The sequence below is a fragment of the Lipotes vexillifer genome, unplaced genomic scaffold, assembly GCF_000442215.2.
Source record: "Lipotes vexillifer unplaced genomic scaffold, Lipotes_vexillifer_v1.1 scaffold1312, whole genome shotgun sequence".
Lineage (NCBI taxonomy): Eukaryota > Metazoa > Chordata > Mammalia > Artiodactyla > Lipotidae > Lipotes > Lipotes vexillifer.
Window position 1 is genome coordinate 164,777 of NW_006786207.1, and position 11,977 is coordinate 176,753.

The 11,977-nt window shown below is 44.6% G+C and overlaps 1 protein-coding gene across 1 annotated transcript; it reads left to right on the forward strand.

Moving 5' to 3' along the window:
- Positions 1–4,699: 4,699 nt before the first annotated feature.
- Positions 4,700–11,437, forward strand: FCRLA (Fc receptor like A). The gene is made up of 6 exons (XM_007458426.1): positions 4,700–4,826; positions 8,513–8,527; positions 8,797–8,949; positions 9,270–9,536; positions 10,009–10,293; positions 11,136–11,437. The coding sequence occupies exons 1-6, from the start codon at positions 4,748–4,750 to the stop codon at positions 11,435–11,437; spliced, it is 1,101 nt and encodes a 366-aa protein (XP_007458488.1). The 5' UTR covers positions 4,700–4,747.
- Positions 11,438–11,977: the final 540 nt, after the last annotated feature.

Consider the following 11,977-nt stretch of genomic DNA (forward strand, 5'->3'; position numbering starts at 1 on the left):
ATTTCACACTATAAATAAAAAATTTACTTAGAATGGATCCTACATCTAAATGTAAGCACTAAGCCTATAAAACTAGAAGAAAACAGCAAAAAATCTTAATGACCTTAGGTTTGGCAGAGATTTATTAAATATGATTTTAAAACTATATATAAAAGAAAAAAATTATTCTATAAAAGAGGAACTGATAAATTGGACTTTATAAAAATTTTAAATGTCTGCTTTTCAAAAGACAATGAGTGGTGATCATTTGGTAGCACATAGAAATATCAACTCACTATGTTGTGCACCTGGAACTAACATAGTGCTGTAGGTCAATTATACTTCAATAATAAATTTTTAAAAAAGAAAAATAAAAAAGAAAAGAAATACTGGACCTCACACACACAAACCCCACAAACACACATACACAAATTATTTGGATGATACCACTCCAAAAAGAAAGACAATGATAAAATAAAATGACAAGTCAGATTGGGAGAAAATATTTCTAAAATGTATTGCCTGATGAAGGACATATATCTAGAATAAAAAAAGCCCAAACTGTTACAACTCAATAATAAGAAAACAAACAACCCAACTTTAAAACATGGGCAAAAGATTTGAATTAATGCTTCATTAAAGAATATATACAGTTAGGGGAAAAAAAGAGAATATATACAGTTAGTAAATAAATACATGAAAAGATGCTCTGCATCATTAGTACATGGATGTTTATATCAGCTTTATTAATAATTGCCAATCCTTGGAAGCAACCAAGATGTCCTTCAGTAGGTGAATGGAAAAATAAGCTGTGGTGTATCTAGACAGTGGAATCTTTTTTTTTAAAGCTTTATTTATTATAATGAATTATTTAATTTATTTTTGGCTGTGTCCGGTCTTAGTTGCGGCACATGGAAGGGAGGCATGCGGGATCTTTCATTGAGGTGCACGGGCTCTTTGTTGTGGCACGTGGGTTTCTCTCTAGTTGTGTCGTGCGGGTTTTCTCTTCTCTAGTTGTGTCGTGCGGGTTTTCTCTTCTCTAGTTGTGTCGTGCGGGTTTTCTCTTCTCTAGTTGTGGCGTGCAGGCTGCAGAGCGGGTGGGCTCTGTAGTTTGCTGCACACGGGCTCTAGTTGAGGCGAGTGAGCTCAGTGGTTGTGGCACGCGGGCTTAATTTCCCTGCAGCATGTGGGATCTTAGTTCCCTGACCAGGGATCGGACCTGTGTCCCCTGCACTGTAAGGCGGATTCTTTACCACTGGACCACCAGGGAAGTCCCTGGAATCTTATTTCGGGCTAAAAAGAAATCAGCTATCAAGCCATGAAAAGAAATGGAGGAAACAAGTGCATATTGCTAAGTGAAAGAAGCCAATCTGAAACGGCTATACAGTGTATGATTTCAACTATATGGCATTCTGGAAGAGGCAAAACTATGGAGACAGTAAAAAGATTAGTGGTTTCCAGGGGTTGGGGAAGTAGATGGATGAACAGGCAGAGCACAGAGGATTTGTAGGGCAGTGAAAATACTCTATATGATACTATAATTATGGATACATTTGTCTAAACCCATAGAATGTACAACCCCAAGAATGCACCCTAATGTAAACTGTGGACTTTGGGTGATTATGATGTACTAGGTTTATCAGTTTTAACAAAGGTACCAATTCTGGTGGGAGCTGGCAATAAAGAGGGAGGCTGTGCATGTGTGCGGGCAGGAGGGATGTGGGAACTCTCTGTACCTTCCGCTCAGTTTTGGGGTGAATCTAAAACTACTCTTAAAAAACAGTTTTCAAACATGAAACACCCACACACATGCACCCACACACATGCACACACACATCTGACCTAAAGTGTGCCAGAAAAGGAATTAAGAACTTTTTGTCCCCACCAAAAGGCTAATAAAGAAATTCACAGAAAAAAGAAGAAAGTAAGGTTCAGAACAATAAATACAATATTATTCAATTTACTAAAGTTTATAGTGCAAAATTATATTTATTACAACTGTAAAATAAAGGGAGTGATACTTTGCTGTACACCAGAAAATGAACATAACATTGTAAATCAACTACACTTCAATTTTAAAAATAAATAACATTTAAAAAGCAAAAACAAACTAAAAATAAAATAAAGGGAGTGGTAAATGCAAGATCAGGATTGTGGTTGATTGTCACAGGGAAGGAAGAGGATGAAATCAGAAGAGACCCACACAGTGCTTCAAGGATAATGGTAATACTCTATTTCCTCAACTGGGCGAGGGTGCAAAAGTCTGCCTTGCATCATTATTCTTTATACCTTCACATCTTTTATAAATATCTTTTAGCTACCCAATTAAAAATAAAGAAAAAATAGGGCTTCCCTGGTGGCACCGTGGTTGAGAGTCCGCCTGCCGATGCAGGGGACACAGGTTCGTGCCCCGGTCTCAGAATTTCCCACATGCCGTGGAGCGGCTGGGCCCGTGAGCCGTGGCCGCTGAGCCTGAGCGTCCGGAGCCTGTGCTCTGCAACGGGAGAGGCCCCAACAGTGAGAGGCCCGCGTACCGCAAAAAAAATAAAAAATTTAAAAAAATAAAAATAAAAAATAAACATCAGCCCACTTGTGACAAGCCAGGAGCAGGTGGGGATGATAGCAAAGGTCTAATTGGTATTGGGATGGGATGAGGACGGGGACTTGCCCCATTGCCCTGTGAAAATTCTGGGGTGATCTTGATGGCAGAACTAACTCAAGAAACTGAGGTTGGACTCCATAAGCATGTAACAGACCCAATGTTGCTCTTTTCCAAGTGAATCACATCTGTTCTAAATAGCTCATGGATCAAGCTTCAAGTGAGTAAAATTTTCTAGAAGCTTAGGAGAAATTTCAGTGTAAAGAACATCATAGTTTCATCCCGTATGTTCACAGACCTTCTTGCTTTCCATTTTGAGAGTAGGATCCTGTGAGAGTTGCTGCAGACGGTACGTATAGATGAGAGCCTCTATTCAGGTACGACTCAATGGTAAGGGCAGTTAAGGAGAAGGGGTGGCATGAGAAGGAAAAGATTTCTGGGGTTAGTTTGCAAGCCCCTTAAAGACCTAATTCTGAGAGTCTATATTTTAGGGAGTGCTAGGGGTGGAGGTCCATCTAAATACATTTCATTTTCTTAATTTTCATTAGGTCTGGCCCAGACTTCTCTTCCTCTTCTGAGGCTGCTGGTTCTTTCACATCTCATCACATCACCTGCAAGGCTTACTGCCTCACTGCCTCCCCTCACACCCATATTCAACCCCTACTCTCACCAGATTCCCCGGGGCCACCTGCACAAAAACATTGGTCTCTCAGATAATGGAAAATTTATTCTAAATTCTTATTTTAGATTGAGAAGTATCCGCTCTCTGATGCCTCCGTTGCTAATATGTCTGTTCTGACGTGTGGTTTTTGCACAGTTGAAGGGTCACGCTGGCCCTCCTTCTGCCTTCGGGCAGGACTGCCTTCCCCCATTTGTGATGGCTCATTTCATCCCCAAGTAACCATCTGAGGGCCTGGTGGGTATTATGATGGGGAGGGGAGAGGAGTGTGGTCCCTGTGAAAAAAAGCATGGGCCCTGCCATTGAGGAGACCTCAGTCAAACAGCAAACGTTCGGAGGCAGGGAAAATGGTTCCCATAAGTCACCCTGGAACTGAAGAGAGACGCTGTGGCCTCCATATTGTCCCTATTCCTGACCCTCCTCAGGTTTCTCAAGCTATCGGATGCCTTCTGTCTCTAATTTCTTCAGGATCGGTGGTTTGTACTTTGGCCATGCGCCTGAGGCCTGGGCTTACTGCTAGGTCCTCTGGAAATCGATTTTCTTTTTCCCTCTGCTCTTTCCCAGGGGACTCTCTCTGCCTTGTACTCAGATTTCCACTGAGACTGAATAGCCTTAGTCATACTGTAGAAACAGAGAGTTGAGGTATGAGTCTAGAATATTTTATGTACAAATTTGTGTGGGCTTTGGATGGTAGGATTATACCAGGGGACAAATCTGATATCTAATTTGGTGCCATTACCAATCTGCTTCCCCGTTCTGTCCTGCTCTAGTCTGGTTACTAGAAACTTGTAAGGCTTGGAGCAGGACAGGGCAGGACACTTGAATTCTCACCATTGCTCTCCCTGTGACTTTCTGGGTAGCCTTCAAGCAATTTCCTGCCTCCTGTCCCCAGTTATTTCATCAGTGAAATGGATGATTGTTGTACGGACCTTTTCCAGAGTTTGTGAAGGCTGGTGGGATATCAGACAATTGTGTGCTTTGGAAGGTCTCTGAACTCTATGGGGGAATTTTTGAACAATTGAGAGGGCTATCATTTCATCCACAACCCTAAGGGTGCTATTGATGCTGGAACCCACCTGGTCAATCTGAAGGATGAAAGCTGATTGCAAAGTTGAAAATAGGCCCCAGGGACTTCCTTTGTGGTCCAGTGGTTAAGAATCCACCTTCCAATGTAGCGGATGCAGGGTCTGTTCCCTGGTGGGGGAACTAAGATCCCCTATGCCTCGGGGCAATTAAGCCCGTGCGTCGCAGCTACCGAGCCCACGCACTCTGGAGACTGCACGCTACAACTAGGGAGAAGCCCGCGCACCACAACTAAGACCTGACACAGCCAAAAATAAATAAATAAATAAATAAATAAAATTTTAAAATAGGTCCCATATGAAAGGAGATCAGACAGTTAGATTTACTTCCTCTTTTCTAATTTGAGAGGTATCGTGTTGAAGAAAATCAGTGTGTTAGAAGCTGCAGGGGACCTAAACACAGTCACCATGAAGCTGGGCTGTGTCCTCATGGCTGGGGCCTTCTACTTTTCTTCTGCTATGCTCTGGGCAGCCCAGATACTACTGGGTAAGTAAAATCTTTGAATGTGTGGAAATGGAGATATTCCTGACTTTGGGGAAAAGACCAAAGGAAAGAAGCATGGACTAACTTCAGCCCTCCAAAGAAGCCGTGTTCAGGTGGGATAAGTAGGATAGTGTAAGAAAGTTTGGTGTGCAGGACTGAATGGCTCTTTCTGAATATAAAAATCTTCAAACATTTTCCATCCTAAAAGTCCCCTTGACTCTGATGTCTTCTTTAGCTACTATCACAGTTCTTCTCTTCCTTTTCTCAAATAAATTTCTTGAAAGAGTAGTCTGAACTTGCTTTCTCCACTTCCCCCTCACTCCTCAATGCTTGCAGTATGGCTTCCACTGGAAACTTCCACTGGAAGTTTTGGTCAGGGTGCTATGACCTTTATATTGACACTGCACATTTTTTTTTTTTTTTTTTTTCTGTACTTGGGCATCTCACTGTTGTGGCCTCTCCCGTTGTGGAGCACAGGCTCCGGAAGCTCAGGCTCAGCGACCATGGCTCACGGGCTTAGCCACTCCACGGCATGTGGGAATCTTCCCGAACCGAGGCATGAACCCGTGTCCCCTGCATTGGCAGGCGGACTCTCAACCACTGCGCCACCAGGGAAGCCCAACACTGCACATTTTAAAAATCTTATCCTGCTGGACTTCTCTGTATTGGGCACTGTTGATCAGTTATTCTTCCTCGGCAATCTCTACTCCCCTGGCTTCTCCCTGTATTCCATGTATCTCACTTGGTCCCTTTGGTGGCTTCTTTTTCTCTTTTTAAAACAATTTTTAAATTTTATTTATTTTAATTAATTAATTAATTAATTATTATTATTTTTTTTTTTTGGCTGCATTGGGTCTTCGTTGCTGTGCGTGGGCTTTCTCTAGTTGTGGCGAGCAAGGGCTACTCTTCATTCTGGCGCACGGGCTTCTCATTGCGGTGGTTTCTCTTGTTGTGAAGTGTGGGCTCTAGGTGCACGGGCTTCAGTAGTTGTGGCATGCAGGCTCAGTAGTTGTGGCTCGCGGGTCTAGAGTGCAGGCTCAGTAGTTGTGGCACACAGGCTTCGTTGCTCCGCGGCATGTGGGATCTTCCCGGACCAGGGCTTGAACCCATGTCCCCTGAATTGGCAGGCAGATTCTTAACTGCTGCACCACCAGGGAAGTCCCTCTTTCTCTTAAAGACTGGTGTTTTCTACAGTTGCATCCTTGCCTCCCTACTTTTTAATTTACAGTCTCCTTAGTGAGCTATTTGTCTGTATAATTTTTACCACTACAACTCTATAATTAAGAGATCTAAGTCATATCTCCAACCCTAATCATGCTTTTGAGTTTCACATTCAAACATCAAGCTTTGCACAAGACATAGCTACCTGTATGTTTCAAGGTATCTCAGCACAATATGACCAGAGCTCTGTCCTCTTGGTCCCTCCCTCTCCTAATTTCATCTTTTTTTTTTTTTTTTTTTTGGCCATGCCACACTGCTTGCGGGCTTGTGCGATCTCAGTTCCCTGACCAGGGATTGAACTCCGGGCCATGGCAGTGAAAGCCCAGAATCCTAACCACTAAGCCACAAGGGAATTCTCTTAATTTCATCTTTCACTATTTCTGATCTCAGTTAATGGTATCCACCCTGATATCCTGGCCAAAAACTTGGAAGACAACCTAGATTCCTCCTTCTCCTTCATCCTCTACACATGATCAATGATCAAGTTTGGCAATGTCTACCTTCTAAGTTGGTCTTAGAGCCAGTCTCTTCCCTGAAACATAACTAACGGTATCCTAGGACAAGCCCTCATCATTTCTGTCTTGGGCTAGACCAACAACTTCCTAACTAATCTTCATATCTCAGCCTTGTGTCCTTGAAATAAATTCTGTACTCTGCAGCCAGAGTGATTTCTAAAATTCAAGTCTGCTAGCCTAAGATCCTTATCATGGCATTAAGGGTCCACCATAACTTGGCATCTTTTAAAACTTTTCAGCTTCTTCTCTCACCCTTTGAGCCTTGCAATTTATTCTCTGATAAATCCCAACTTGCTTATATTCACACACCAGACACTTACCTATCTCCAAAGTTTTGCTCATACTGCTACCTCTGCCTGAAATGAGCTCTCCCCATTGCTCCCTATTCCTCTCTCACTTACAAACTCTTGGCATCCCTAAAGACTCAGCTTAGGTGGCATCTTTACCAGGAAATCTTCCTTGAACCCTCCTCTCTGCTTTGATGGCTGCCTGTGATAATTCTTTCATATTACTTTCTTCCTTGTGCTGAGACAATCTCTTCACGTGCCTGTGCATCCACTGAACTGAGAGTTATTTGTAGGCAGGGACAATGCCTTTTTGTTTGTTTTTTAACTTTCTCTTATTTATCTTTGAATTCTCAGCACCTGCTTTATCCCTGCACAATAATTGTTTTATTGAACTCAAAGAGACAGGACCGGGTGACTGTATTAAGATACAGCAGTGGTATTGTTGTGAGAACTCTAGACATGGAATCAGATGCTCTGTTTTCAAGCCCCTCTTCTTTTATTTACCAGCTCTATGCCACTTTGAAAAAGTCACTTTTCATATTTCTGAATTTGGTTTTCCAATCCATAAAATGAGAATAATAACAACTACCACATAGTTTATTGAGTGAAAGTGCCTGATAGCCCAACAGTATTTTATTTTAGAAAAAGACAGGAGGCTGAGTCTAGTTGAGTGACAGTGGAGGAACTGAAAATGGGTAGCAGAGTGGTGAAGGGAGCTGAGAGAGGATCTAAAGAAAGCACTTGGTACTGATTTAATGAGAATTAGGAAGTAGAGAGGGGCCTTGCTAAGGGAAGTTACAAGGTCAAAGAAGAGTCCTGGGCCTTTGGAAGTGGAAGGGAACAAAAGCAAGTAGGATAGGAAAGGACAGAGTGAAGAACTGAGTACATGTTAATGACCATGGAGCCAGAAGAGGAGGAGAGGCATTATGAGGGACAAGAAGTAGTCATGGAGATGGGAGAAATTTACCTTGCCTTGGTCAACCATGGAACTAAGAGATAGGTTGAGGAGACATGTGGTGAGAAATCTGTAACTCTATTCAACCCCAAGCAAAGAAAGAATTGTTCCATAGTTACCAGTACAGACTGGGAGTAGAGGTTCAGGTGTAGAGAGAAAGACACAGTATGAACTCTACCATTGCCAGGGAAAGTTCAAGGGACAGAGGACATTAAGTTAGAGATGGCTGAAAAAGGAAGACCTGAAAGGAGGAGCAAGGAAGAAGATACTAAAAGCTAGTTTGTAGATAACATATTCAAGGATGAAGAACCAAGTGAACTTGGGGAAATGAAAGTTTGGAAGAAAGTCCCCAAGGACAGTCTGAAGACTAAAGTAGATCATGTCTGAACAATGAAGTAAAAAGAACACTGATTTTGGACCCAGATATACCTGAGTTTCTTGCTCCGCTCCCTATTCTCTTTTTAAATTTGGGGTAAATGAATTGACTTTTCTAAACCTGTTTCATTTAAGATTTATAAAATGGGAGTGAAATCACATACCTAGAAATCTTGCAAGATTTGTGTGATAAGGTGTGAACATGGCTGGCAGTGTCTGGTATGTGGTAAACACCCAACAAATGTTAGAATATGATCATCTCCCTTTCCCTCCTGTCCTGTGTCTGCCTGCTCTGGGGTCCTCGTTGTCTTTGGCCTCTGGCTTCCTGCACTGCAGCTGGATGTCATGCTGGTGAGTTCACCATTCTCTCCCCCGCACCCCTTCTTCAAACCACAGTCCATTCACTGACAGCACCTGGAGGCCAGCGAATCAAGTCAGCTGTATCCCTCTGAGAGATCCATATGGATCTCTTGGAAAAATGTTTTGATGTCTTCCTATTCTACTCTAAAAAATATAATTCCCTGAGGAGAGGGAGGAACTCTTGTGGAAAGCAATTTCCTGTCCTCTTTCTCCAGTCACAGCATCATTTTCTGGTTCTTCTCGCACCATGCCCTCCTCAGCTGCGAGTTTTGAGGCGCTCCAGTGCGAAGGACCTGTCAGCACCCAGGAGAGCAGCTGCCACACTGAGGATGACTTGACGGACCCAAGGGAAGTCGACTTCCAGGTCAAGGGCTACACTTTCAGTGAACCCTTCCATCTGATTGTGTCCTACGGTGAGGTCCCGGGAAGGACTGACCAGTGCAAGCCAGGTCTTTCTCCCATTTCCCAAAGTTCTCCTTTCAGCCCCACAGCCCACTCAGGAAGGTGCCCCCTGAAACTGGCCATGGGATGAGATAACATCTGCCCCATCTTCAGCCCAAGAAGCCAGGGTGCTCTCTGTGCTAGGCCCTAGAGAAATTGGCCCATACTCCCAACCAGTGATGCAAGTTACCTGGCCCCTCAGAGAAAGATTAGAGGGGTCTGTTGTAGGCAGCACTGAGGGAGCTCCCAAGGAAGGCAGTGGGTCACACTCAGCTCTTGCTTTGGACCGCAGACTGGCTGATCCTCCAAAGTCCAGCCTGGCCTATATTTGAGGGAGACGTTCTGGTTCTGCGCTGCCAGGCCTGGCAAGACTGGCCACTGACCCAGGTCACCTTTTACCAAGATGGCTCAGCCCTGGGTCCCCCTGGACCTAACAAGGAATTCTCCATCGCCGTGGCGCAAAAGGCAGACAGCGGGCACTACCACTGCAGTGCTATCTTCAGGAGCCCTGGTCCTGGGAGCCCAGAAACGGCATCTCCCGTGGCTATCACAGTTCAAGGTAAGAGCTAGAGGCAGTGTCACTGTGGCAGAGGCAGGTGGGGAGAGACAGAGGGACCAAAAATGTCTTTCATTGGAGATGGTAAGGTCACTGAAGGGTTAAGGAGTAAGTTGCTGGCAAATGTCCAAGTTGGGCTTCAAAAGGGGCAGCATCTTAGCATTGCCTTTTCAAGTCATTTAGCCCAACTCCAAGTTCAACGTGTTTCCTGCTGTTTTGTCCTACAGTTCTATGCTTCCCAATGTTCACTGACTGGGCATCTGGATAACTGTCAGATTTGCCCATCTCTAGATCTTTTCTAGTCCTGTCTATTGAAGAGAGATAGGACTTGAAAGGTTCAAATGGAACTTTTCTAAGAGAACTCCTTCCCGATAGAAATAGGGGAAGGAAAGTGTGACTGGGGTTCTTTGCCTGTCATGGGTCCACCTGAATGTAGGATGGCTGAGCTCTTCTTTCTCACCTATCTCTCCCCCAGAACTGTTTCAAGCCCCAGTTCTCAGAGCCACACCTTCAGCTGAGCCCCAAGAGGGAAGCCCGGTAACCCTGAGCTGTCAGACAAAGCTGCCCCTGCAGAGGTCAGCTGCCCACCTCCTCTTCTCCTTCTACAAGGACAGCAGGACAGTGCGTAGCAGGGGCCCTTCCTCAGAATTCCAGATCCCCACTGCCTCAGAGGCACACTCTGGGTCCTACTGGTGTGAAGCAGCCACTGAGGACAACCAAGTTTGGAAACAGAGCTCCAAGCTGGAGATCAGGGTGCAGGGTGAGTTAGTGTGTATATGTCTGGTGTGTGTGAAAAGGCAGGGGTAGGGGGGGAATAGGACAATTGGGTTTTTGAGCTAAGGTTCGGTGTAAGCAGGTTAAGAAAGGACACATGGGAGGCAGGGACAAGAAGCCAGAGTCCCTAGTGATGGAAAAAAGCACTAATAGGAAACTTCTCCCTCAGACTGTGGTGTACACCTCATCAAACGAAGACCTGAGCCAACTCCACAGCTGCCTCCCCGTAGACTTTACACTCCCTACGTGACCTCTGGGCATTTGTAGGAATATAGTATCTACTTGTGAGGACAAAGTAGTCTGGAGGTCCTATTCAATTCTGGGAGTCCCCATTAAGAAGGCTGCATTTGACCTGAAATACACCCGGAGGAGGTATCCAGGGTAGTGAGGGCCCTTGAGTCATGTCCGAAGGAAAATAATGGGAGGAATGGGAGATGCTCATTCTGAAGAGGAGGTGACTCGAGGGGCCACAGCAGAGGTGTCCTCAAAACACTGAAGGCTGGCACAAGGGTAAGGAATTACACTAATGTCATATACAATAAGAGGTTGACCTAGGGCCAGTTACCACATGCACGTTGTAAGGAATTAGACTGAAAGAGGAAGAACTGGCTAATATCCACAGCCCTCTAACGATGAGGCTTCATCGTGCAAGATTTTCAAGCAGAAGAAACTATGCTTCGCATTCAAATTTGGACCAGAGTCCTCAAGATTTTGCTGCCATTGGGCCCCACAGCTATTTTCAGAGAATAAGAAAGACTGACCAGGAATATGAGGGTAGGGCCAGAGTCAGACTTCACTCTTGTCTGTGTCTCCTATCCCATTATCCAGGTCCCTCCAGCTCTGCTGCACCCCGCACCTTGAATCCAGCTCCTCAGAAATCAGCTGCTCCAGAGGCTACTCCTACGGAGCCCCCTGGGCCTCTGCCTCCACTGCCCACCCCTTCTTCTAAGGATCTGGGGTCCTCGTCTCCTCTGCACTCCCCAGATCCCCACCTGCATCACCAGATGAGTGTTCTCCTCAAACAAATGCAGGATGTGAGGGTCATCCTTGGTCACCTGGTCATGGAGCTGAGGGACTTGTCTGGCCACCTGAAGCTTCAGACCACAAAAGGTCCTGCCAAATATGAGTAAATAATTCACCTGCTGTGTTGCTCAACTACCCGCAATAAATCCAACTCTCGATTTTTCCCTTTTTCCGTTCCATACTTAAGCATAAGTAGTTTTACAAGTTGCCCAGTGTTTTGTTAGAGTAACAGGGATAGGTGAGTATAAATAAACATGTACAAAGTGATAATTAGAGTTTAGCTATAATTGTATATTCTCTCTTAACGTGACAACATATTCCTGCTCTATCTAGACCAGGAGTTGCCTTCTGTTGCCCAGACCAGAATATGGTGATTGAAAGAGAAGCAATGAGATGATAGACTTAATGTAGCAATCTCAACCAAGGGCAATCCCTCCCCACCCTAGGGGACATTTGGCAATGTCTGGAGAAATTTTTGATTGTTACATTGCGGGGAGGTGTGCTATTGGTGTCTAGTGAGTAGAAGCTGGGGATGCTGCTAAGCATCTTATAATACACAGAAGAGCCTTCCACAACAAAGGATTATCTGGTCCAAAATATCAATAGTGCTGAGGTTGGGAAACCCCAGCCTAATGGAGGTGTTGGAC